Below are 26,504 nucleotides of genomic sequence, written 5' to 3'. Positions count from 1 at the left end.
AGAGATAGATTTGAGGTGCATTCTTAGTTATATTCTTCAAAAATTGGTGTGGCCTCACTGTCACATGTTGATCAATAAAGTATAAGCCAATACGTCAATCTAAGCATTTAATTCATTATAAGAAAATTGTAAAAGATGTTAAAGAGGAATTTGTGAAGCAATTTGAGTTGAAGGTAGCTTATATATTAATTGGAAACTGCTTTATTTGGTGAACCAGATACAGATTGTACCCTCTTCGAAAACACTGCAGCAACAACTTTACTTAAAAACCCACAATGAATTGCTAACTTTAGAATTATGATTCCTTCCTCCGAATAGTTAAGATTGCTTAATCAAAATAAGACTTTTGATTATTAGCTTCATTTGTTTTTTCAATTCTGACTTTTCATACTTGTATTTTACTTGTCTTGTATATTCTTTGCTCATAAAAAAACTTTACTGTATATATCTGCATAAGTTTGGAAAAGATAATATTATTTTTTATATATGATTTAATTAACTACTTTATTATAATTAAATATTCATTAACTTAATTGATAATGTTAAATTTATACTTCTTAAAGAAACTATCCCCATTATCAACAAATCACTTACAGACACCTATATATATTATGTCAATTATATATTGAATTAACATCTATTTAATTAAGGCATTTTTTTTAAAGAAAACAAAAAACAAAAGAAAAAATTATATTGGTTTTCTGCAATCCTATATCTATTATCGTCCTCTGCACATATGAGAAAGATATCCCACCAACAAGTCATGTTCTCCCTTTTAATACAATTTTTTAGTAAATATTATTTATTATTTGTGAGATTTAAGAAGATTGATTTGAGATAATATCCGATAATTGTATGTATTTGGTTTACGTGATTTGTGGTAATTTGTAGGATTTTTTTTGAAAGAGAATGAAGTGTGAAACTTACGAGGAATTTATGAGGTTGAATTACCTATAAACTCATTTTTTAAATCTAGATGACACCTATAATCGAGAAGGTATTCTGTAAATTCCTAAACTCTTAGGTCTTTAGAAGAAAGTCCCGTTTTCCTTAGCATGTTTCCTCTGCAAATTTGTGAGGCCTAATTTATATCATGAAAATTGATATTGGGCATAGAAGACATGGAACGTTGTTGCAGGTGTTATGTTTCATATAAGTCTGTAGGAGTTAATTTGATTTATTTTCTATTTTTTCCCATTAATTTACTCAATATCTTTTATTTTACGAGTTAAGCATCACTACAAGAAAATCATGAAATAGAAACCAATTTTTAGAGATCAAAATAATTAGTTGCAATAGTAACTAAATTAGAGACCATTTTGAAAACTAAAAGCAGAATCATGCTATAAAAAACATGATTTTCCACCTTATTTCAAATTTAAAAATCAAAACCATCATCAAAGTCATGCAACCTTTCATAATACAAATTTTAACAATAATGAGCATAATCATGAAGGTTCAAAGTCAGAAGTGGAGTCTCAACAAATTGGTTTTACTCCTGAGCAGTATCAAATATTGTTAGCTCTTTTACAACAGGTCAAATCCAGTGACAATGTTTAAAGTCAAGTCTCTGTTATTCCTTCCAACATGACAACACAAACTAGTAATAACTCTATTTTTTCTTCTAGTTCTTGGATTATTGATAGTGGTGCTACTGATCACATTTGTTCATCCTTAACTTACTTCACTTCGTATCATCAAATTGATCCTATTTATGTCAAATTACCAAATGGAAATCAAGTCATTGCCAATTATTTTGGAAGTGTTTTTCTCAATCAAAATCATGTCATAAACAATGTTTTGTATATTCTTTGCTTCACTTTTAATCTTCTTTCAGTAACAAAATTGGTTGATAGACTATCTTGTGTTCTTACCTTTGATTCTAATGGTTGTCACATTCAAGACAAAAACTCCTTGAAAATAATTGGTTATGCTAAGATGCAAGATAGACTTTATATACTCAGGATCCCATCTTACCAGAAATTTCAAATTAAACCCCTTGAATCTACACACATCATCAATACTGTTAATGCCAGTGCTAGTGATCTAGAAACCCTTTGGCATTTTCGATTAGGTCATATTTCAAATAAATGTATTGATGTTATCAAGAATAAATTTCCTTTTGTTAAATATAACAAATCTTTTGTTTGTGATGTTTGTCATTTTGCAAAGCAAAAAAAACTTTCTTTTCCTATTAGTACATCTAAATCGAAAAAATGTTTTGATTTGATTCATGTAGATATTTGGGGACCATACTCAATACCATCAATTCATGACCATAAATATTTCTTGACCATAGTTGATGACTATTCGAGGTACACATGGATTTTTCTTTTGAAACAAAAATCTGAAGTTGTTAAGGTTTTGGAACACTTTGTTATTTTTGTTCAAACAGAGTTTGAGACAACAATAAAAATAATAAGAAGTGATAATGGAACTGAGTTTGTCATGACTAATTTTTTTGTCAGTAAAGGAATAATACATCAAACATCATGTGTCAATACTCCACAACAAAATAGTATAGTTGAAAGGAAACATGGTCATTTATTAGATGTAGCAAGAGCTCTTATGATACAATCTCATTTACCCAAAATTTATTGGTCATATTTTGTGATACATGCTGCGCATATTATAAACATGCTTCCCACACCTGTTTTAACATATTCTTCCCCTCATGAAATGCTTTTCAAAACTGATGCAGATTTTAATGGATTAAAAGTGTTTGGTTCTTTATGTTATGCTAGCACTTTGTCAACAAATAGAAGAAAATTTGATCCAATAACATCAAAATGTATTTTTATTGGTTGTCCAAGGTGGACAAAAGGATATATTTTTGTTGAATATTCGATCAAGAGAAATTTTTGTGTCTAGGGATGTTGTCTTTTATGAACATGTTTTTCCATACCAAAGGGTTCAAGATACTAGTAATGAAACTAACAGCCCCGATATTGATGATCAAATTTTGTTTGCTGAAGATCAATCTATCTTAAGTCAGCCATCACAAGTCATTCTTGCACCTTGTGATAATACACCTTGTGATAATGTTGAAAATAACAGTAATAATAATTGTGAGTCACAAATTGAGGTTTCAGATGTAGATTGTTCCCATATAGACCAAAACCTCAATGAAAATCATGATATAGAACAAAGTTTTGAATCAGATCCATCTGTCCGAATGAGCACAAGAATAAAAAGATCACCCGAGTATTTAAAGGATTATCATTGTAATCTTAACGTTTTCAGTACATCTTCAAGAGTTAAATATCCTTTGAATTTTGTTTTGTCTTATAGCAATTTATCACCTTCTTACAAATCTTTTGTTATGTCTCTTTCTTCACATGTTGAGCCAAACACTTATTCTAAAGCTGTGAAACATGACTGTTGGAGAAAAGCTATACAATGTGAGATATCTGCTTTAGAGTCAAATCAAACTTGGGAGACTGCTCTTCTGCCTAAGAACAAAGCTGCCATAGGTTGCAAATGGGTATTCAAAATAAAATATAGGGTTGATGGGACAATTGAAAGGTATAAAGCAAGGTTAGTGGCAAAGGGATATACACAAACAGAAGGCATTGACTACCTTGATACTTTCTCTCCAGTAGCAAAGATGACCACCATAAGGTTGCTTCTTTCTTTAGCTTCTATTTATAATTGGGAATTGAAACAATTAGACATAAACAATGCCTTTTTACATGGAGATTTGAAAGAAGATGTATACATGGTTGCTCCTCCTGGATTGACTTCTATTCCACCAGGAAAAGTTTGTAAACTAAAAAAGGCTTTATATGGTCTTAAGCAAGCTAGCAGAGAATGGTTTGCCAAACTGTCATCATTTTTGCTTTCTATGGGATATACTCAATCTATGAATGATCATTCCTTGTTCATTAATTCTTTTGAAGGATCTTTTACAACATTATTGGTATATGTGGATGATATAATATTGACAGGAAATGATAAAGAAGAGATTGCTCGAATCAAACAAGCCTTGAATCAGACATTCAAGATTAAAGATCTTGGAAATTTAAGATATTTTCTTGGTCTAGAAGTAGCAAGAAGTAAGACATGAATAATGGTAAATCAAAGGAAATATGCATTGGAATTATTAACACATGCAGGTCTTTTAGCCTGCAAACCTGCTCCCACTCCTATCGACAATCATGAGAAATTCTCTTCTACGTTCCTTTCACAGATATTCAAGCCTACAGAAGATTGATTGATTGGAAGACTTATGTATCTCACTAATACCCGACCTGACATAACATTTTCTGTGCAACAACTTTCTCAATTTCTTGCTAAGCCTACAATTGCTCACTATAATGCAGCGATTAAAATTCTCAGATATATCAAAGGGGCTCCAAGTCTTGGTCTATTTTTCTCTTCCACTACCTCTGTTCATCTGAAAGCCTTTTGTGATAGTGATTGGGGCACCTGTTGTGATTCAAGACAATCAGTGACTGGTTTTAGTGTGTATCTTGGGAATTCTCTCATATCTTGGAAATCAAAGAAGCAAGGAACAATATCAAAGAGTTCTTGTGAAGCTGAATACAGGGCAATGACCACTGTTACATGTGAAATTCAATGGCTAACTTATCTTCTATAAGATTTCAAAGTTCCTTTTGAGCAACCATCTTTTTTATACTGTGGCAATGACTCAGCAAGATACATTGTAGCAAATCCAGTGTTTCACGAGCGTACAAAACTTATAGAAATAGATTGTCGCGTGGTCCGGGAAAAATTAAAGAAGGGTCTCATCCATTTGCTTCTCATTTCCACCATAGAGCAACTGGTTGATATTTATACAAAAACTTTAAGTCCTCAATCTTTTAAGAATATTTGTTCCAAGCTGGGTCTCATCAATATTTGCTTCCCAGCTTGTGGCGGGGTATTAAAGGATACAGATACCAAAGTTACAGAAGGATCCTAATATTAATTGAGTGTCTTTTCTAATTATCAGTTGTTTTTCTTTATAGAGGTGAATAACCTTTATTTTGTCCTGTGTGTGTTATGATTCTAGTATTTAATTATTGATTTTTTCCCTCTTTAGTTAAACCTAGAATGAGTGTACTACTTGTATATATTCAGACCATTTGTGTTTTGATTTGAATAACAAGAAAGAAGATATATTCATTCTCATATCCTTTGTCTTCAGTTTACTCTTTTGTTTATCTCTGTTCTCTTTTGTTCATTTCTGTTCTATTTTGTAATAGGTTTCTAAATTAGTTTCTATTATTGTTAAATAGTTTCTAAATTGGTATCTAATTATCAACCAAAGTTTTAGAGACTAAATTTAGAAACTAAATAATTGGTAGTTAAATTCCTAGTGAGTGAAATTCTTGGCTTGGATTAATGCTATATATATTGATGGTCATTATCCTGAAGAGCGCAAGTTTACATATATGACAATCTGTCCTGAAAACTCAGACACAAAAAAAAGGGTCTGAAAACACCATGATACTAATGTAAATAGTCATTACATTCCCTCTATACAAACTGCAATCTCTGAGTTGACTTTACTCTTATATCACTACCAAAGATAATATGATAAAATACTACTGGGAGAGTTCAGAATATCAAATTTTAAGAGAAACTCATGACACAAGTTCCTTCAAAATAAGCAAATAACTTCATGCTCTTTCATTATACTTGAAGAAAATTTAATACTCACATTAAGTAATAAAGTGATGAATAAAAAAGAACCAGTCAAAGAGCAAAGCATTTTTACAGCTAAATTCAGTCCTTGAAATTTATTGCTAGACACGATAAACCATAAATCTAATGCCGGATTTGAAAAAACTCAAAAGCAGTCCCAGAAAGCATACAACTGATACAAGTCATAATGTATACATCAGAATTTATCCTTTGATTGATTATGTCCACAAGGACCGTGCTGTGCCAAGATGGTATCTTAAAGTAAATGGGCATACTATTGCAAAATCACCCAAAGAGATCATGGATGCTTGATTTGAACATGAATTATGCAAGTTCTATTATTCCCATATCAGATTTAATTGCTGCCTTTCACATCTTTAGTCAACTATGACCACATGTATTACATCATTAACCATACTTGCAACAGGCTCAATTACAATTTGGCTCTGTTTCTATATATACTTATGGGAAAGGAAATAAGAAAAACTTTAGGTAAAATCAATTTATATCCCTTACGCTGAAGAAAAATATAGATTAGAAGTACTTATACAAAATGAAAAACTAGTATTTCACTCATGAAGTCTTGATTCTTATCTATTGAATTTTTAATTAAGATATCTATGCTAAATTTTCAAAAAGCATCCGACATCCTTGTCTTTGAAAAGGACATACCACTACACTTTTTCAACTAAGCATCTTCAATCTCAACCATCAAAATTCTAAATATATATCCAACGATTCATTTTGATGGCAAGTAGGGACAGAGAATAGAAAGTTGAAGTGAAGAGAGTTGAAGCAATCCAAATCTCCTCACAAAAGTTGGCCTCATTTAGAAGCACCATAGTCTCTTGCAGCCAATTCCTTTTACGTTTTTGTTTGTTCCTTTGATGAGATCATGGCTTTAGCCGTGGTAGGTGGTGCACTTCTCTCTGCTTTCCTTGACGTTCTTTTTGAAAGGCTAGCTTCCCCTGAGCTTCTCAACTTCATCCGTGGAAAGAAGCCTGACAAGTTGCTACGAAAGGTGGAGAACCAGCTGATAGTGGTTAGAGTTGTGCTTGCTGATGCTGAGAATCGACAAATCTCAGACTCCAATGTCAAAAAGTGGCTCGATGTTCTCAGAGATGTTGTCTACGAGGTTGACGACTTAGTTGATGAAGTCTCTACTAAAGCTGCTACTCAAAAGGAGGTAAGCGATTCCTTTTCTGGCCTTTTCAAGAGGAAGAAGATTGTTAGTATTAGTAAGTTGGAAGACTTAGTTGAAAGATTAGATGACATTTTAAAACAAAAGGAGTGTCTTGATTTGAAGGAGATTCCAGTGGAGAGCAACCAGTCATGGAAAGCTCAGCCAACATCTCTGGAAGATAGATATGTTATGTATGGCAGAGATAAAGATAAGGAGGTCATAATGAAGTTGGTGTTAGAGGATACCAGTGATGATGAAGAGGTGTCCGTGATCCCTATTGTAGGCATGGGTGGGGTTGGAAAAACCACTTTGGCAAGATCTGTGTTCAACGATGGCAAATTGAAGCAGCAGAATTTTGATTTAAAGGCATGGGTTTGTGTTTCTGATATCTTTGATATTGTGAAGGTCACAAAAACTATGATAGAGGAAATTACCCAGAAGCCTTGTAAATTGAGTGATCTAAATGCCCTTCAACTTTACTTGATGGAAAAACTGAAAGGTAAAAGATTCGTGATTGTATTGGATGATGTTTGGATAGAGGATTCTGACACTTGGAGTAGTCTTACAAAACCATTTCTAGGTGGGATTAGGGGAAGTAAGGTTCTGGTGACAACCCGCAATGAAAATGTTGCGGCTGTAGTTCCTTTTCAAACTGTTAAAGTATATCAATTAAACAAATTGTCAAATGAAGATTGTTGGTTGGTGTTTGCAAACCATGCTTTTCCTCTCTCAGAAGGCAGTGAGAATAGAGGAACTCTAGAAAAGATTGGAAAGGAAATTGTTAAAAAGTGTAATGGGTTGCCTTTAGCTGCACAGTCACTTGGAGGAATGTTGAGAAGAAAGCACGCTATTAGGGATTGGAATAATGTACTTGAAAGTGAAATTTGGGAACTTCCTGAAAGTCAGTGTAAAATTATTCCAGCACTCAGAATTAGTTATAATTATCTCCCTCCAAATTTAAAACGGTGTTTTGTATATTGCTCACTGTATCCCAAGGATTATGAATTGCACAAAGATGAACTGATCCAGCTGTGGATGGCTGAAGATCTTGTAAAAGCACCAAAAAAAGGAAAGACTTTAGAAGAAGTTGGTCAGGAGTATTTCGATGATTTGGTTTCCCGATCGTTTTTTCAAAGTAATCAAATATGGGGAAATCGTTTTGTAATGCATGACTTGATGCATGATCTAGCAACATTCATTGGCGGGGAATTCTATTTTAGAGCAGATGACCTTGGAAAAGAAACCAGAATTGATAGAAAGACTCGTCATTTGTCTTTTACAAGATTCAGTGATCCAGTCTCGGATATTGAAGTTTTCGAAACAGTAAAGTTTCCAAGAACTTTCTTGCTGATCAATTATAAAGATTCTCCATTCAACAATAAAAAGGCACCACTTATTATAGTGTCGATGCTGAAGTACTTGAGAGTTTTATCATTTTGTAGGTTCCAAAGTAAGCTTCCTCTGCTTGATTCAATTGGTGAACTGATCCATTTGCGTTATTTAAATATCTCTTATACAAGTATTGAAGCACTGCCGGAGTCATTGTGCAATTTGCATAATCTACAAACTTTGAAGTTGTATTCTTGCTTGAATCTGACTAAGTTGCCTAGTGCCATACAAAATCTCGTAAACTTGCGTCATCTTGAAATTCTTCGAACATCCATAAAAGGGATGCCTAAAAGAATGGGGAAACTAAATCAATTACAGAAGTTGGATGTCTATATTGTGGGCAAACATAAAGAGAATAGCATCAAAGAAGTAGGAGGACTTTCAAATCTCCACGGTGATTTTTCTATTAAGAAATTGGAGAATGTTACCAAAAGTGAAGAAGCATTAGAGGCCAGGATAATGGATAAGAAGCACATTAATCATCTAATCTTGGAATGGTCTATGGGTAAAGACAATGACATCGACTTCGAAATTGAATTAGATGTACTCAGAAACTTACACCCTCACCAAGACCTGAAATCGCTGTCAATCAGAGGTTATAAAGGAACCAGATTTCCTGAATGGGTTGAGAATGTTTCCTATCAAAATATAACACATCTGTTTTTAAAAGATTGTAACAACTGTTGCACACTTCCTTCACTTGGGCAACTACCATCTCTCAAGAGCCTCCAAATTTCAAACATGAATTCTGTGAAGACTATTGATGCAGGATTTTATAAGAAGGAAGATTGTTCATCTGTGACGCCCTTTCCCTCCCTTCAATCTCTACGCATTGATGATATGCCTTGTTGGGAGGTGTGGAGTTCAATCGAATCAGAAGCTTTTCCTGTGCTTCAGAGTCTTTTTATAGAAAGTTGTTCCAAACTAAAGGGAGACTTGCCAAATCACCTTCCTGCTCTGCAAGTACTCACGATTAGAAATTGCGAGCTTCTTGTCTCTTCCATCCCAAGGGCTCCCACCCTTCAAAGATTAGAGATAAGCAAAAGCAGCAAAGTAGCGTTTCATGTGTTTCCTCTTTTGGTGGAAAATATACGCATAGAAGGAAGCCCAATAGTGGAGTCCATGATGGAGGCCATGACTAACATCCAACCTACTTGCCTCCGTTCCTTGTCATTAAATGATTGTTCGTCAGCCATATCTTTTCCAGGTGATTGTCTCCCAGCATCGCTGACAATTCTTAACATCAGTGATTTAAAGAAACTGAAATTCTCGATGCAACACAAACACGAATTACTGGAATCATTGTCAATATATAATTGTTGTGATTGGCTAACGTCTCTTCCATTGGATACCTTTCCAAATCTCATTAGTCTTGAAATCATAAATTGTGAAAGTATGGAATCTCTTTCGGTCGTAGGGTCAGAGTCGTTTAAGAGACTGAGTTCTATTCGTATTATGAACTGTCCCAACTTCGTATCATTCCCGGGAGAAGGATTGTCTGCGCCCAATTTGAATAGGTTAGATGTTTATGATTGTGAGAAGTTGAAGGCATTGCCCGATCAGATGTCTACTCTTCTCCCAAAGATGGAATATCTTGTGATATCGAACTGCCAACAAATTGAGTCATTTCCAGGAGGGAATATGCCACCTAACTTGAGAACAGTTGAGATCCAGAATTGTGAGAAACTAGTGAACCAAGCATGGATGTCCATTGACATGATTACCTATCTCAATATCTACGGTCCATGTGATGGCATCAACTCCTTCCCAAAGGAAGGATTGCTGCCTCGCTTCCTCACGTCTCTGTATCTGAGTGGATTGTCAAGTCTGGAGACGTTGGAGTGCAAGGGCCTTCTCCATCTAACGTCGCTACAAGAATTGCGCATTAACTATTGCTTAAAGCTGAAGAATATCGGGGGAGAAAGGCTGCCGGTCTCTCTAATAAAATTAATAATAGAGGGATCTCCCTTGCTGCAAAAACGATGCCACAGAAAGGACAGTGAAATTTGGGCTAAAATGTGCCATGTCCGTGGGATACAGATTGATGGTAGATGGGTTTAACGAAGAAGGATGATGAGCAGGTAATTCTCATTCTTTCACTAACGTCATCAACATCTAATAAGATATTGCATTCAATTAAATGTCTTCAATTACATAATTCTTCGGTTTGACACTGGACTGGAATTGCAAGTGTTAAAAAACCTAACTTTTTGTGTGTATATATTTTATTGAGCATTCGTGTCATTTTCATTGAGACTACCAAAGATAATATGATCAAATAATGTGGGGTTGGGAGAAGTTGAGCAAATCCAAGTTTGAAAGAAACTCGTGACACAAGCTCTCTGAATGAGTAGATAACTTCCTGCTCTTTCATTTCGACAGGTTAACTGCTGTGATGAGATTAGACTTAGATGTATTGATTAAAAACATTGTTTGTTGTTGAGATCATGGCATTAGCTGTGGTAGGTGGTGCTCGCTTGCTGCTTTCTTTAACGTTCTTTTCAACAGATTGGCCTGCCCTGAGGTTGTGAACTTGATCCGAGAAGAGAAGCCTGAAAAGTTGCTTGCTTCAAAAGGTGAAGACAAGCTGATACTAAAGTACCATCATATGCTAGCGTAGTGGGAGCTACAATGTATACAGTGATTTGTACATGATTTGATGTTTCTTTTGCACTTATTGTAGTTATTTGATATCAAGAAAACTTGGTGAAGAACGTTGAAAAGTGATTTCTAATTTAGATGTATTTCCTTCCTTTGAAGAAGCAATTTCATTGCTTTATGGCAAAAACACTATTGGATCAAGATATCACTTAACACGGTAACTTTAAGATTGAAAAGGTTTAAGGAAAATAATATAGCAAATCCATTCAGCAAAGCACTTGACATTGGTTTAAGATTGCTTTTCACTTTCGTTTTCTTTCTCACAGTGATCTTCCGCTTCGTGATTGACAGCAACATGGTATTATGGTATTAGAACTCTGCTGCTACTTATCCGACATTGGTGCGAGGACAAATATCACTGCAAGCTGGTAGTGGCAAGAGAGATGCTAGAGTTTTCGCGAGCAGAGACCACGAAAATATATTTTTATATCATTAAATTAATAAATGAAGTAAACAAATAAAAACGAATGTTTTCTGGCAGATTTAGTATCAATATTCAACTAGCAAAAATTTAATTTAAAAAAATGGATAAAAATATGAACTTAAGCTGTGAAAAATATAAATGGTTTTTTACCATCATGGGATTATTTTTTTTTTGCTTTTTACCAAAATGGGATCCATTTAAAAAAATTACAAATTTAGGCAAGTCGTGTCAATTCGACACGACTTCATATGCACAAATCGTCTCAATTAGGCACAACTTCTGCCTTGTCATACTAAAGTTGTGTCAACTTGGCACGACTTCTGTCCTGTCATACTGAAGTTGTGCCAACTTGACACGACTTCTGTCACGTCATAATGAATCTTTTATATTTTTTTTTTATATCTTGTAATGAATCTTACTAATTTGTTTAATTCTAATTAATCTCTTCTCATCATTACGTGTTCCGTAAAATCATTACTTCTTAAGCTATTTATTTTGCAAATTCACAACAATAATTCTCTATTTATTTTCCAAATACAATAAATTTTCATTTATCTATTTATTTCCAAAATTCAATAACAATTTTCTTCATTTTTTAATTAATCAAATAATCAAGTTATTGTATTACATTACCGTCAAACGTGATTAATACATGATTATCCAATTTTTTGTTCCTTAAAACTAACACTCTTAGAAAATTATGTATCAAACTAATTTTTAACATTACATAACTTACTACCCAATATATAAACAATAAAATTAAAAAAATAAAGATTCATTATGACGTGGCAGAAGTCGTGCCAAGTTGGCACGACTTCATTATGACAGGGCAGAAGTCGTGCCAAGTTGACACGACTTCAGTATGACAAGGCTTCAAGTCGTGCCAAGTTGAGACGATTTGTGCATATGAAGTCGTGTCAAATAGGTACGACTTGCCTAAATTTGTAATTTTTTTTAAACGAATCCCATTTTGGTAAAAAGCAAAAAAAAACAACTTCATTATAGTAAAAAATCCAAATATAAATTTGAAATCTAGAAAACTTAATCTATTGATTTTTTGATTATATATAACGATTTAGATTACTATTTTATTTTTAAAAATTTATTTATATTAATTATTAAAAAGAGTTGTCAAATAATTATTTAAAAAAATGTAGTTGTGAAATGATATTATTCTAAATTTTTAACTAGGATGAAATTCTAGTAAGTGAAGTAAATATTATTATGCAATATTAATGAGGAATGTTCTTACAGGGAAAGTTTTGATATTTGCATGGAAAGTTCAGAGTGAAATGGGTATGGCAGAAAGAGGAGAAAGCTTCTTCAACGTTATTCCATACTGCTCAGTCATGTCAAGGGTGTGAGGAGTGACACCCTGAGGAAGCTCCCACTGAAAAGAGTGAAGAAGCGCAGCCAACATTAAAGTAATCATCCGAATCGCAAGTGGCAAACCAGGGCAAATTCTCCTACCACCACCAAAAGGCAAATACTCGAAATCCCTGCCTTTGAAATCTATGTTGGATCTGAGAAACCTTTGGGGCTGAAACAACAATGGTTCATCCCAAAACTGGGGGTTCCTCCCAATGGACCATGCATTGATGAGGACTTGGTTCCCTTTGTGAATGGTGTACCCACTTACTTCAACATCGTGTCCTGCAACGTAGGGCAAGAGAAGGGGTACTGGTGGATGCAGCCGAAGGGTCTCTTTCACTATTGCTTGGATGTATGGAAGTCTAGGGATGTCTGTTTCTGTTATTTCAACACTGGAGGACCCAATCACTTGGATCACTTCCTCTCTTGCTTTCTGCATTACTTCTGGGTTGCGTAGAAGTTCTGCCATTGCCCACTCTGTTGTTGATCCTGAAGTGTCGCTCCCCGCAATGAACAAATCCTGCTTCCAATAACCAATACTCATCAATTCTATTCAATGGAAAGTGCTTTTATAACTATAATTATTAATAAATAGGATTTTGATTTTTTAATTTATTTTAGTATATGCATTTTTAAATGATATTTGTAATTTATAACTATTAATAAAGAAAATCTAAATTTTTTAATTTCTTTAGTATGTACGTTATATTACCAATTTTGACTTGTTTAGTGTAATTATTCTGTTAATTTTCTTATTTATAAAAAAAAGTATCTACAATAGATAAAAAAAAATATCTGCTAGTATTCTATAGTTAAAAGATTAGTTGTAATTATTTTATAACATTGTAGTTATAACATAATAAAAAAATTATTTTGTAATTTTTCTTTCTATAGTACCTTTTTCTTTTAATAATTATTATAATATCTATTTTTTTCTATTATCATAAAAAAAAGTGGATACATAAATGTGTGTTTACTAATCTGAATAATGACACAAATGTGTTTTAATAATGACTAAAGGGTACTCTTTTATCTATAATTTAATTACAAATAACAGACAACTATTATTATTTTGTAAAATTTACAATTTATTATTACTTTTCGCTTATTTGTCATCGAAATTTTAGAAATATGATCAGTATTAGTTCGGATGATCTGTTATGAAAAATAGTTTAGAAAAAAGAACCAAAGTAAAATTCGTAATAAAAGAATAAAAGTTGATTAAAATTAAAATCAATTATCAACCAAGATCATACTTAAACATAATAATGATGTTACCAGAATCAACGGCTTGATGCTTTCAACGGTGAAATCGGACGCCTCACCTTGTTCACACTGATCAAGCAACACATCCAAGAAATCCCCCTTCACGACACGCGGACCCTCTCTCTCGGCAACACGTTTCCGAATCAAGCCATCGAAAATATTATGCAACCTGACGTATGAAACCGCCACGTGTCGTTTCACGCCCTGCAAGTCAAACGGCTTCAGCAACGGGAAGTAGTCGGAGAAGTTAACCCTCCCTGCGTCCTCCATGATCCTCCACACCACCTCCTTGAACTCCCCTGCACTCTCGAACTCCGGGTCCACCAAATCCTCCGAAAACACCGTGTTCGATACCAGGTTCAGCATCGTCGCGAATGCCAGATCTCCAATGGCAACGGCTTTTCCATTCGAAGCTTGCTTGCGAAGGTGGTGAACCAGTTCCTGCACTTTGCGGTGCCGGAGGTGTTGTAGAAGGTCCAGGCGTTGGGCGGTGAAGATCTGAGTTGCGCAGACGCGGCGACGGTTGCGCCACCGTTGGTCTGCTGGGGCCCAGGCTAGGGTGTCGCCCAGGTTGGGCTGGGCCGCCACGGATTCCGGGATGGGGCGGTTGGCGAAAGCTTGGTCGTTCTTTTGGAGGATTTCTTGGGCCGCGGCTGGAGAAGAGGCCACTGCCACGGTAACTGAACCCAGACGGAGGGACATGATTGGGCCGTAGGTTTGGGCCAGAGAGGAGAGGGCGCAATGTGGCTTGGGGCCCAGTTGGTGGAGGTTTCCGATTATAGGGAAGCCGGTTGGACCGGGGGGTAGGTTTTTAGTTACACGGCGGTTGAGAATGAACCGGGTCGTGACGAGGAACAGTGTGAGGAGTAACAGGAAGATGAGAAGGTCCATGATGAAATTTACTGGGTTTTGCCTCGTGACGTGATTCAAAAACCTACTAAGTATAGAAGGACCGTGTTCTGTGGGGGATATCCTATATATTAAAAATAAAAGAAAAATTGCATCTTTTAGATTATGCTAAATTACATTTATATATTTTTACAGTATTAAAATAGATATTTATATTTTAATAAAATAATATTCATATTTTTAAGATTTTAAATAGCTTGGAAGATTTAAAACATCGTTACTTTTCCTCATAAAATAAACAATTATTATACTCATCGTTATGAAATATTAATTCATTAATTAAATAGATTTTTTTTTTAAATGAACTCGATATTTAAAGTGTTATGAATGTAGATATCTTTACATCCTTCTCATTGACTTTATGAATATCGCATTTAAGTAAAAGAATATAAAGATAAAAGTGGTGGAGTGTATGAATGGATCAGAATATGATAGTTTTTATTTTCTAGGATTTATTTAGTATTATCATGTTATGAATTAAGTTAAAATCAATATTCAAATAACTGAAAGGGACATATTCCTAACTTTGTATATATAAATTTTAAAACGTAAGATGGATTACTTGAACCATTTTCACTGCCTTACCTAAACCTTACCTAAGATCATGATAAGATTCGCTTTGTAAACTTATTTAAAGTTGTTTATGGATTACTTTATTTAATTATGTGATGGTAAATGTTTAAACCAATACCTCATTAACTTCGTTCAACTTAATGCTTTATGTATATTTATATGCCTAACCTGTTTTTGATGAAAAGAACTTTAAAAGGGGATAATATATGTTAAGATAAATAAACAATCATAATAAAAAGGCTAAAAAAGAAAGGTCCAAAGAATTATTTTTTAGGTGTATGATGGTGCGTGGTAAATTACTAAAAGCAATATTATAATTTTAACCTTGTAAAGCAGAGATGAGCATTAACTATGCCCTACATGACTTTTTGTTCGAACCCAATTATACACTAAGATCATTCCAGAAATGTCAATGAACCAAAAACACCACTTCTTCTGACGTGACAATTCAACCGTTTTGTTTAGATGTTATAAATTAATGTACGATTTTTCTGGAATAGAGATAATTCTAATTCTTTTTTTAAGAGTTCTAAATTAATTTATTATTTGCCTTAACTAGAAAATAGAGAGAAAAAAACACTACAAGGTGAACATATTTAAATTAAGAAAAAAAAGTTTAAAAAAATGTAAATGATTTAATTGGTGTATGTAGATGTATTAAAAAAATAATTAAAGTACTCTTGTGTTAAAAACTAAACATAATTAAATATTTAAATACGTATTGCTCGTTTTAAATAAAAAAAAATCTCATTACAAGTTAGGTTTCCATTTATTAAAAACAGTTTTCATAATTATAAAGAAATGTATTAACATAGTTAATAAATCATTTATGTTGTTAACAAAAACTATACACCAATTAATTATCAAGTCTAAATTTACACCTTTTTAAAGTTTGCATAAAAGACTTAATATATAAAGAGAGAGTATGTATTGAACTAAATCTAAAATTTCATCTCATTAAAATTGATTTGTAAGAAAATTGATTTATAAGATAATAATTGAACTTTACTTATATATTATAATTTTAATTTTTTTTAGAGAATATAAGATTTTTAACACACTTTATAATAACTATTTATAATGAATACAAGATCTTCAAACAAAAAAAAAAACATTAAACATGAAATTAAATATTTTCAGATGATATAACAAGATTTTGATAACATACACTACAAGAAAATCATGAAATAAAAATCAATTTTAGAGTCAAAAAATAATTAGTTGTTATAATATTATATACCATTTTAGGAACTAATGACTTCTAAATTGGTATCTAATTAGCAATCAATGTTTTTTCTACCAAATTGAGAAACTAAATAATTGGTAGTTAAAACCTTGATAGCTAATTAGATACTAATTTAAAAATTATTTAAATATAAACTAATTTAGAAACCAAAATTTTGTTTAGTTTCTAAAAATATTATCTAATTTAGTTACTATTACGACTAATTATTTTGTTTTCTAAAAAATTGTTTTATTTAATGATTTTATTGTACCGATAATAATTTCTAAAAATATGGTTAAAATGTTACAAATTTTACTCTTCTTTATTAATATATTCAAAATAAAGATTGATGACAAAAGAAAAGTAAAATAGCTGTGAAACTATTTATCTATTATTCTTTATTATCATTTACTACGTAAGCATAAGATAATTAAAATATTCAAAATATTTTAACTTTAAAATATAATTAAACGTAAATATGAATATGAAATATATACTTAAATAAATAAATGTTCATAATATATTATTTGAATAAATTATAATTTAATGTTAATTTTTATTTTGATGATTAGTTTTTTTTCATATAACATTTATAAAGTGTTGAGATAACACATTATTTTTTATTTAGTTATTTTCCTGGTAAAAAAAAGTAAAAAATTATTTGTTTAGATAAAGTGTGAGAGATATTGTATACAATTATGCAAGTAATAATTTTTTTATGTGAAAAAAGGTTGAGGTAGACGGTAAATTTTTTAAAAAATGTGTACATCAATTAAAATATTTTTTTATAAATTATGATTGTTATTTAACAACTACTCATATAGATTTTTATTTATATATATATATATATATATTACTATAAACTTCAAGAGAAAGAAAAATATTATTATTTAAATATAAGAGGTTATTAGTGTGCATCTATAACCCATGAGTTCTTAACGTAAACTAAGAATAAAATGTAAAAGTTTAATTCATATAAACTCTTGATGTTTCTTTAGATTGATTGTAAATTTAATTAGCATAATTTTTCTTCAATAATTTAATGTTACATAAAGGATGCATAATTTTTCTTCAATAATTTAATGTTACATAAAGGATGCATAATTCATTATACTCCTGACACGCCCAACTTCGAAAATCACATTTCGTAAAATCTAAAAATTAAAAGATACAAATTTGTATTCGAGGAAGGAAAAAAAAGTGTTAGCTAATTTAAAAAACTAAAAACATATTTAAACCATGGAAAGATACTTACATATTTAAACCATCGAAGATATTTACATTATAGCAAAAGTTGCAAACCCTTACATTATAACAAAAGTTATAAAAAAAAATTAAAACTAATAGAACAAAATGAGATTTTCATAAAGTAAAATAAACCTCATAGTATGATCTTTAATTGAAGATAACCCAACATTTATTTGAAGATGAACACTAAGGATCAGCTATTCCAATCCTTCGTGTTCCCATTAAGACAATTTTATTCTGTTCATTCACCAATTACCATCATCTAAAGAAATGAAATTAATAATTAGAAAAGTTATTTCAGAGAAATGGACAGCTCACAAATGCATAATGGATTTTTGATTTGGAATGCACAACAGATAAAACTTGTTTACTCCTGAATCTGAACAGGCTCAAAACCCCTCTGAATGGAAGCCTTAACAGCATCCAATACCAGTTGGGTTTTCCTACTAATTGTTGGCCACTTCTTGTCAGGTTTGGAGTTTTTGAATTTGATTTCTGCAACCAAGCGGGCAAATTCTCTAACCAAAAGCGCTTCCTGAGGGAGATCAGTGCTTATTGTATGCTTGATTGGTTGTTTAGCCCACCCTGTGACAAGATCATCAAAGCTGGTTTCTGTACCAGCCACAAATGAAGACTCCTTCTCATGATAAGGGATGATGAAGTCATGCACATGTAGAGTTCCTCTTGTCCCAATAGCTGTTATGTCCATTGTTAAGTTTGCCAAGAAAGAGCAATGGAAGGTTGCTACCTTCCCATCTTCCCAGTACAGAGAAGCTCCACATTCTAATATCACTCCATCTTTGTTGAGCACAGGTTCATATGAAGCAACCACTGTTTTAGGCAATTCATAGTTGGCAGCCAACAGGATTGCTCTAATGCAATACCACCCATGATCGCCTAGGGAACCAAGAGCATCAAGATCAGGCTTTACACGAATGTTTCTGTTCAGATAATCTGAATCGGCTGCAGATGTGAAGCAGGTGCGAACCTGTACAATTCGGAACACAACAACAGTAGTCATCAATCTGTGAAAACATACATCTCCTCCACTGAAAATACGAAAAACAAATGGCCATTCTCACGAATGAACTCAACAGCTCCTACTGGGAGTTAAGCCAAGCAAATATTATAGTCAAAATACAGAAACAACTCCTCCAACTGGTGCTCAAAACTTTAACGAAACTCAATTTATATTTGTCATGACTCTCGAAACTGGATATAGAACAAATGGGTGGCACCAGAACTCCATTTGTTCATTAGTTTGCTCCATTTGAGAAAAATGTAGATTTTACCTGTGGTGCCTTTTTTATCAGCAAAACTTGAAATTTGTCTGCTAAAAGCAAGAGGAAAGGTTATATACATAAATATATGCACACACATGGTTTAATTATGGTAAAGTCGTGGAATAAAGTTGACATGAGTTAGTAACATAAGTTAATGGACTTTTAATTCTGGTTGAAAACAACATAAAAAGTAGCTAAGGATACATGTATCATGAAATACACTCTAAAAGTTATATTAAATAAAATTTAATTCTTAAAACTTTAGTGTATAAATCCTCATTCACATCTTGTACTTTTTTAATGATTTTAGTCTCTAAATTTTAGAAAATTTAATTAGCATTATAGTCAAAAATTCAATTTTTACTGTTTATTTTTTATTTTCATATTTTAATGTGTTAAATTAATTTTAACGAATATGTTAAGTTTATGATTCAATTAAAACCAAAACAAAATATAAAAAATACATACACCAAAACTACATTTGTTTTAAATCCAAAAGACTAAAATTCTAAAAAAAATAAGGAACCAATCTTATTTTTTTTAAAAAAACTAAGATTGAAATTAAGTCACTATCTGTCTCTACCTTCTCTTAAATAAAAGTTCTATTTTTCTCTGCATTCCCCGACCAAAAATGTCTATATAAAATCCATTATTGAGTTCCTCACTCACTCGCTGAATCATCAAAACATTGATTCTTAATAACATCCTTGTTATAAATGTCTCTAACCATTTTCTTTTTGTAACCAGGAAGATTATTAAAATAAAATTGAAGAAAAACAGTTGCAGTGAATACCGATTTGAGGTTACCAAAACGCTGCGCATCGTTGAGGAAGTTGGCCATGGCCGCAGTCCTGGGGTTATGGACCCACATCGTATTATCCATGAACTGCACCCCATTCGATTCACAGGCCTCCAGAATGCAGTCGAATTGGGCCACGTCGAGGGCCACGGGCTTTTCCAGTAGCAAGTGCTTCTTGTTCTGGGCCGCTAGCACGGCCCACTTCAGATGGAGACTCGTGGGGAGTGGCATGTACACGGCGTCCACCTCAGGATCCTCCAGAACGGCCTCGTACGAGCCGTACACTTTAGCCGAGAGAGGGAGGCCGTTGGCGGCGGCGAATGCGGCGGCCTTGTCGTGGGAGCGGCTGGAGACAGCGCATATGGCGGCGTTGGGGGCGAGATTGATGGCGCGGGAGACCTTCCGAGCTATGTCGGCGCAGCCAACAATGCCGATCTGGATAAGAGTTTCCGCCATTTTCGATCAATGTCAGGTGAAGAGATGAGTGATGTAAGAGAAAAAAAGTCAGTCTGAGTTGTCACACTTTAGTGAGCTGATGTAAAATGTGTCGTATTGGATTATTACTATTATTATTTTCTTCAAAAGAATAAAATTAAATCAAAATTAAAACTAGTGCAATAATTGTAATTTTGCTTGGATATTTAAAATTTACTCTCAAAGATGATTGTGAAACATAAGTGAATGGAAATCTTTATTATTATCAATCACGAACCTGATTAATTGTTCTTCTTATTATTATTTATGGATCATAATTTAGGAGAGAACAACATATTTTTTTATAAGATAAAACTAATTTCTATATATGAATTATTATAGAAGTTCAAAGAGAAAAAAAATAAAAGCAATCTTTCGTTATAAAAATTATATAAAAAACAACCAAAAAGTTCAAACATCACTTGTTCAAACTTCATAAAATAACTAGTAAAAAAAATAGAGAAAATAACATAATCGACTATTCAAAAATAAATAATTAATATGTTTAAGAAAAATAACTCAAAAACATAAGTTATTACCTTTCCATATATATATATATAAATGAAATTTAGAAAGATATTTAGTCTATTTATAAAAAATCATAAAAGATAATTATTCTATTCATAAAAATTCATAAAGAAATAGAAAGAAATGTGAACAGAGATTAAGACGACTTTTAAAATTAAAAGGTTCAACGAAAGAGATTCTTTCTAGTTTTCCCCATTATTTTAATTATTCTGATTGAAATACAATTAAACTAGGTTTTAAGTAAATATTAGTTAGTTTAATGTTTTGTTTGGATTTGAAGATGGATTTAAGAGGGAGGAAATAAATGGATTTGAGGAAAAAGTAAGTGGAAATTGAGATTGTTTGAATTAAGGAAACGTGAATAAAAAGTGAAGGGAAATGAGAAGAAAGTTTGTGAAAATTTATGTGTGATGTGATAGGTATAATTAATAAAAAAAATAATTAATAAAAATATAATATTCCAACTTTGTCAGGTAAACAAACTAAAAAGTGAAAAAAAACATATTACTTCTAGTTTTGTTCTACCTCACCACCTTGCACCACCACATACACACCGAGACCAAGCTTCAAGCCACCACATGGAACAATTAAACACCATATCATCAAACCATGAACATGAACAACTGCAACCACAAAAAAAAACCAAAACACATGTACATAGTCGATTATGGTTCATTCAACTACAACCATAATCGATTATGGTTCAAAACATACAACCTCATATTGTAAGTTGTTATTGTGTGGAACTCAAGTATGGCTTAGAACAAACTGATTATGGTTGATTCGTACGTATTTGTTGGCGGTGAAAACTACTATAACATCGTCCATTCTCAGCAAACCACCACCACACGACCTTCGTGATTACTAAAGCCAACCAACAATGCCAACCTCCAGAATCAAAGTCACCAAAGTTGTCCTACATAGAAAAATAAAATAAGGATAGTTTCATATTTGCACTAGTAAGGATGGCCAAAATAAACTCTCCCTTTCACATCTACACTTCCACTCAAATAATTGGATACAAACACACTTTCCTCGCTCAAATTCCTCTACATAAATAGTATATAAGTTGAAAAAAAAACATTATATGATTATATGATTGAAGAATTGATTTTGTTGGATATATAATTTAGGTAGTTTTTGTGTAGATTAAAAAAATTAAATTGAACTTTATTAACTTTGTTTTTTAATAAAAAAAATTAAACATAAATAAATTTCAAAATCAATTTTATTCAAGATTAATTTTATCAATATTGAAAACAAATTCTTCATTTAAAAGTAATTAAGAAGTAATTTATATAAATAGTTTTCCAAACAGAAGTGCTAACATATTCTCACAAGTAAATTTGTATTTAAATACGACTAAATAATATATATATATATATATACCGTAAATAATTTTATATTTTCATCTAATAATGAAATGTTATACATAAAAATTTTATAATAATTATTTTCAATGCTATATTAATCATGTTTTGTTATTAATTATTAGTATTTTAAAAAATATTCTTACTGCACTTACGAATTAAACTCTTCTTATATCAGTAGATCTCTTATTTTGGAATGAACAACTCTCTACATGTTTATCCACCATAGGATTGAGCCATAGAGAAACCTATTAGTAAAATACATGTTATTCTAAACTTTTTAAAAATAATTTTAGTTTTATTTGAATAATATATAAACCTTTTTTCAAGGGTAACAAATGAAGTAATAGTAAAGCATTAAAGATGAATACGTGGCTTAAAAACTCAGAAATACAAATGAGTGGATTTACTTTCAGGACGTTCCAGCGAGACACAATGGCAACGCAATCTTATCTTCTGAGTCTGAACACTTTTCATGTTCATGCTGGAATCAGAGGTAAGTATTCAACTCTCGTATGCTTTTCAATCTATCAAAGCCCGCTTCACACTTTTTGTTGTTTCAATTTTCCAATTTTGTAGGACGCCAATGCAAACCTTCTATATTCAAACCAAACAATTTTCGCTTTGGCGTCTGGGTAAGCATTACTATATGTAAATTTCCCGTGGGAATGTTTTCATTGGCTAAGTTTGCCATGCCCATTTGAGATTTTTCTGAGTTTGTTACTTCAATTCATGTTCATATTTCCTTCTGTATAGAATTTAGAAATGGTTTAGTGATTTTGATGGCCATGATGAAGAAAGAGGAAATGCAATGTGTGAAAGAGCTAGCTTGGAATTCTTAGATTATTGTTACAGTTTTAATTTCACTTTGGCCTCTGTTTACTTGAATTTTTTTAAAAAAAGGAAACGCAGCCATGCCCAGGATTTCAGGGGAGTTGTAGAACATGCAGAAGCAGAACAGTGGTTTTATCATCTGAACAATTGTAAATAATTAAGGAGTTCTTCTTTGTGCTTCTTATTGTAGCAAATCGCTTCATCCCTTATGGTATACTATACCAACACATGACACTGAATACAACAAAAAAATTTTAAAAAAAAATCCAACTGTAAGTGTGGCCAAAATTGGAAGGAAAAAATGGGTGTTTACATTGATGCTTATGTGGCTGAGAGCTCAGATCTCTTGAATTTCGAGGTATTTAGGAATTCTGTTTAGCGTTTCTATTTGAGGACAATATATTAAATTGAAAGATTCTTCTATATCACTTTGAAATGTTGAATTAATCGTGCCCAAATATATTATATTGTGAGGGGATATAAGATTAGTTTGGTGGTAATAATAGAAGGGAAGGAGGGATAGGTAGTGAGTTCAAGTGGTTTTTCTTTATCTCTGCTTAGTAACCAAATAAATAAAACAATGTTTAGCTTCAATCGAAGTCAAGAGTCTAGAATAAGTAGAAAACCTTCTTTAGTTGGTACATTGAAGTGGAAGCGCCTGAGACAAGGAGAGGGATAAGTGGGTTAGTGGAGGATAAACCTACACCATCATTGTGGCCTTGTAATCTTGGAGACTGAGCTGTTCCAATTGTGCTACAAATTGATGCAATATGAATTTGTGGTGTTAGCAAAGCTCCTTTGGGGTGGATTTGTGGTGCAATATGAATGATACAAACTGATTTAACTAGGAATGGTAGGAAAAATAAGGGGAAAATAATATTTCATATGAATATTCAGTAGATAAGTGTCTTCAGGATAATATAGCATGAATAGAACAAATACAGTTCAAATGGCTGAAATATTCTGCTCCTTAGAATTCATTCATTATAGCAGTAGCAATTTAAGGGTCCTGGTGACAAATATGATTGTTTTAAATGATATCAAAAGTGGATGAAATTGAGGTGTAAATCTACATATTGTGTTTTACTTGAAAATGGAAAGAATTATTCAAAAAACTCAAATCCAATGTCAACTAGAGACAGATTGACAGAGACAATACCAAAATATAGTATATAAGTGAGAGTAATCATCACCTATAAACCGGTTTTGTAGGGTTATTAGGCCTAAACCACTTTGTAAGAAGAACCACAAGAGAAGCCGTGTAATAGGATATTGGTATTTCAGTTATGGTAGATTGGTTTTGTGTATTGGTTTAGCAACAAATAATCTTGTAGTCGGGGTCCTTCAGTTATTATTGATATATTTTGAAGAGTTTGGAAAGAAGCGTTGAAATGTTGTGTTATCTTGTATTTACTTTGAAGGTGTGCATAACAAGCAAAGCGAGGAATTTGATTTTTGAAGTTCAGAGGACACGATTGAACATATTAGGCCTTAGTTTGATGATGCTCTACCAACATAAGAGTATTTCCAAAATTGGATCATAGTTATTCAATAATCATAAAGAGAGAGTGTTTGGTTTTTACCGTTCAAAGGACAAGATTGAACATATTAGACCTTTGTTTGATGATGCTCTACCAACATGACAGTATTTCCAATAATCATAACGTGGATCAGTTTACTGTCTGGTCATTTCTCTGTTGCACACTTTTATGTTTTACACAGATCATGGAACGTATTATTACTGTCAGTGAAGAAAATTGGAATTGCAATCAAATTCCCATTACAGTAGCTTGTTGAATGGATGTTTCCAGTATTTAGGATTAAGTGGGAAAACATAAGTTTATTTCAAGTTATTTGAGGATTCAGATTTTGGGTAGTTTCTTCTGTTTTGAGTCAGTTGGTTGAAAAATATTAGGGTATCTACCGATTGTCACTCCTAATTGAAGCTAATGGCGGATTATATTGGCTACTGTCTACATTTGAATGTGTCTCAAGATTTTAATGATCCCTTTCCCTATGAAACGCATGTATTTTCTTCCACGCTGCGAAATATCATGTTATGTAAGCCTAATTTTGAGATTCTAATTGTTGCAGAAAAGTTCAAAGTATCCCACTAAAAGAAATGACAATTCTCAAGTCGTGGAATGTTGCTCACATTACATAGAAGTTGGAGAATCTGCAGGCACAGCAATATCATCACTATTTGATGCAGGTACCACGAAGATATCTCTTAATTCAGATCTACACTTGGAAACTCTCAAGCTGAACATACCAGAAACTTTACATGTTTCCAAAGATCTGATGACAAGATTGGTTCTTGCTGATCTGGACCCTGCAACTGCAAAGTTGGTCATTGGGTTTCTAGGTCCCTTCCTCTCAGTGTTTGGTTTTCTCTTTATCTTGAGAATAGTGATGTCTTGGTACCCAAAACTCCCAGTGGGAAAATTTCCATATGTAATAGCCTATGCTCCCACGGAGCCACTGCTGATTCCTACTCGCAAAGTGATTCCTCCTCTTGCAGGTGTGGACGTTACTCCTGTGGTATGGTTTGGATTCATCAGTTTTCTTAACGAAATATTAGTAGGGCCACAAGGATTACTAGTTCTCCTTTCCCAACAACTCAATTAGCTTACACATTTGAAATTTATGAATGTCCTAATTTCTTCCTCATTTTGTTGGAGGGCATGTTTATAAAACTAATCACACCGGTACATTGCATATTCCATATATTAAAGGAAACTAGAAAGTTGTGGAATGTGGTGAATCAATAACTAAAATTTTGCAAGTACTCGAAAGCAAGAAAACTGATCCATGAGAAAGACATGGACACGAATGTGTGTACCCATTAAGTTATGGCCCTTATAAGAGCAACTTTTGTTTGGATCAAAAGATTACCAATTTAACTTATCTTGTTTAGAAAGAATAAATGTGAAATATTGTCTCCTACATGGTTTCTTATGCGCTCAAACCAAGTAATGAACACTGCATATTCATTGACATTTTCAACAACCACCTCATATTTTCCCATCCTTTTGCAGTAACATGTCACCTACACCCTCCTTACTGCCTATTTGTTGTGCAGTAACATTTTAGTTTCCCTCAACAACATCTCCTTCAACTCCAATCTTGTCAATCTCCTCTCTTTCCTGAATATTTCCTTTATCATTCGCAGTACCTTGAGTAGTGAGATTGCATTCTCCACATAACCCCACCAAATTATTTTGCCACCTTATCAATTTCTTTTGCAACCATTGCCAATTTTTTCAAACCAATATCCAGCATTTTCCCATATCAATTGTAGCACATCCCTAGTCTGAT

At 32.7% G+C, this 26,504-nt stretch overlaps 4 protein-coding genes across 5 annotated transcripts; 2 read left to right on the top strand and 2 right to left on the bottom strand.

Annotated features, from left to right (window-relative positions):
* The first annotated feature begins 6,371 nt into the window (after positions 1-6,371).
* Positions 6,372-11,009, top strand: LOC137827570 (putative disease resistance RPP13-like protein 1). Of its 2 annotated transcripts, XM_068633766.1 has the most exons (3): positions 6,414-10,302; positions 10,604-10,614; positions 10,694-11,009. In XM_068633766.1, the coding sequence occupies exon 1, from the start codon at positions 6,545-6,547 to the stop codon at positions 10,280-10,282; it is 3,738 nt and encodes a 1,245-aa protein (XP_068489867.1). In that variant the 5' UTR covers positions 6,414-6,544; the 3' UTR covers positions 10,283-10,302; positions 10,604-10,614; positions 10,694-11,009. The 2 variants fall into 2 exon arrangements, with proteins under 2 accessions (XP_068489866.1, XP_068489867.1); XM_068633765.1 differs by lacking the exon at positions 10,604-10,614 and having other exon boundaries at positions 6,372-10,302; positions 10,730-11,009.
* A 1,495-nt stretch (positions 11,010-12,504) lies between these two features.
* On the bottom strand, positions 12,505-14,940 carry LOC137827571 (geraniol 8-hydroxylase-like). The gene is made up of 2 exons (XM_068633767.1): positions 13,956-14,940; positions 12,505-13,197 (listed from the first exon to the last, which is right to left on the bottom strand). The coding sequence occupies exons 1-2, from the start codon at positions 14,832-14,834 to the stop codon at positions 12,589-12,591; spliced, it is 1,488 nt and encodes a 495-aa protein (XP_068489868.1). The 5' UTR covers positions 14,835-14,940; the 3' UTR covers positions 12,505-12,588.
* Positions 14,941-17,996: 3,056 nt separating this feature from the next.
* On the bottom strand, positions 17,997-20,529 carry LOC137827572 (uncharacterized oxidoreductase At4g09670-like). The gene is made up of 2 exons (XM_068633768.1): positions 19,975-20,529; positions 17,997-18,886 (listed from the first exon to the last, which is right to left on the bottom strand). The coding sequence occupies exons 1-2, from the start codon at positions 20,434-20,436 to the stop codon at positions 18,266-18,268; spliced, it is 1,083 nt and encodes a 360-aa protein (XP_068489869.1). The 5' UTR covers positions 20,437-20,529; the 3' UTR covers positions 17,997-18,265.
* A 2,167-nt stretch (positions 20,530-22,696) lies between these two features.
* Positions 22,697-25,856, top strand: LOC137828697 (uncharacterized). The gene is made up of 3 exons (XM_068635379.1): positions 22,697-22,848; positions 22,932-22,987; positions 25,281-25,856. Exons 1-3 carry the CDS (start codon positions 22,716-22,718, stop codon positions 25,812-25,814), a joined length of 723 nt encoding a protein of 240 aa, XP_068491480.1. The 5' UTR covers positions 22,697-22,715; the 3' UTR covers positions 25,815-25,856.
* Positions 25,857-26,504: the final 648 nt, after the last annotated feature.

The sequence above is a fragment of the Phaseolus vulgaris genome, chromosome 7 (genome assembly GCF_000499845.2).
Source record: "Phaseolus vulgaris cultivar G19833 chromosome 7, P. vulgaris v2.0, whole genome shotgun sequence".
NCBI classification, from domain to species: Eukaryota; Viridiplantae; Streptophyta; class Magnoliopsida; order Fabales; family Fabaceae; genus Phaseolus; species Phaseolus vulgaris.
Note: the sequence above shows the minus strand (reverse complement) of the source record. Positions and strands in the feature narration are given on the sequence as shown.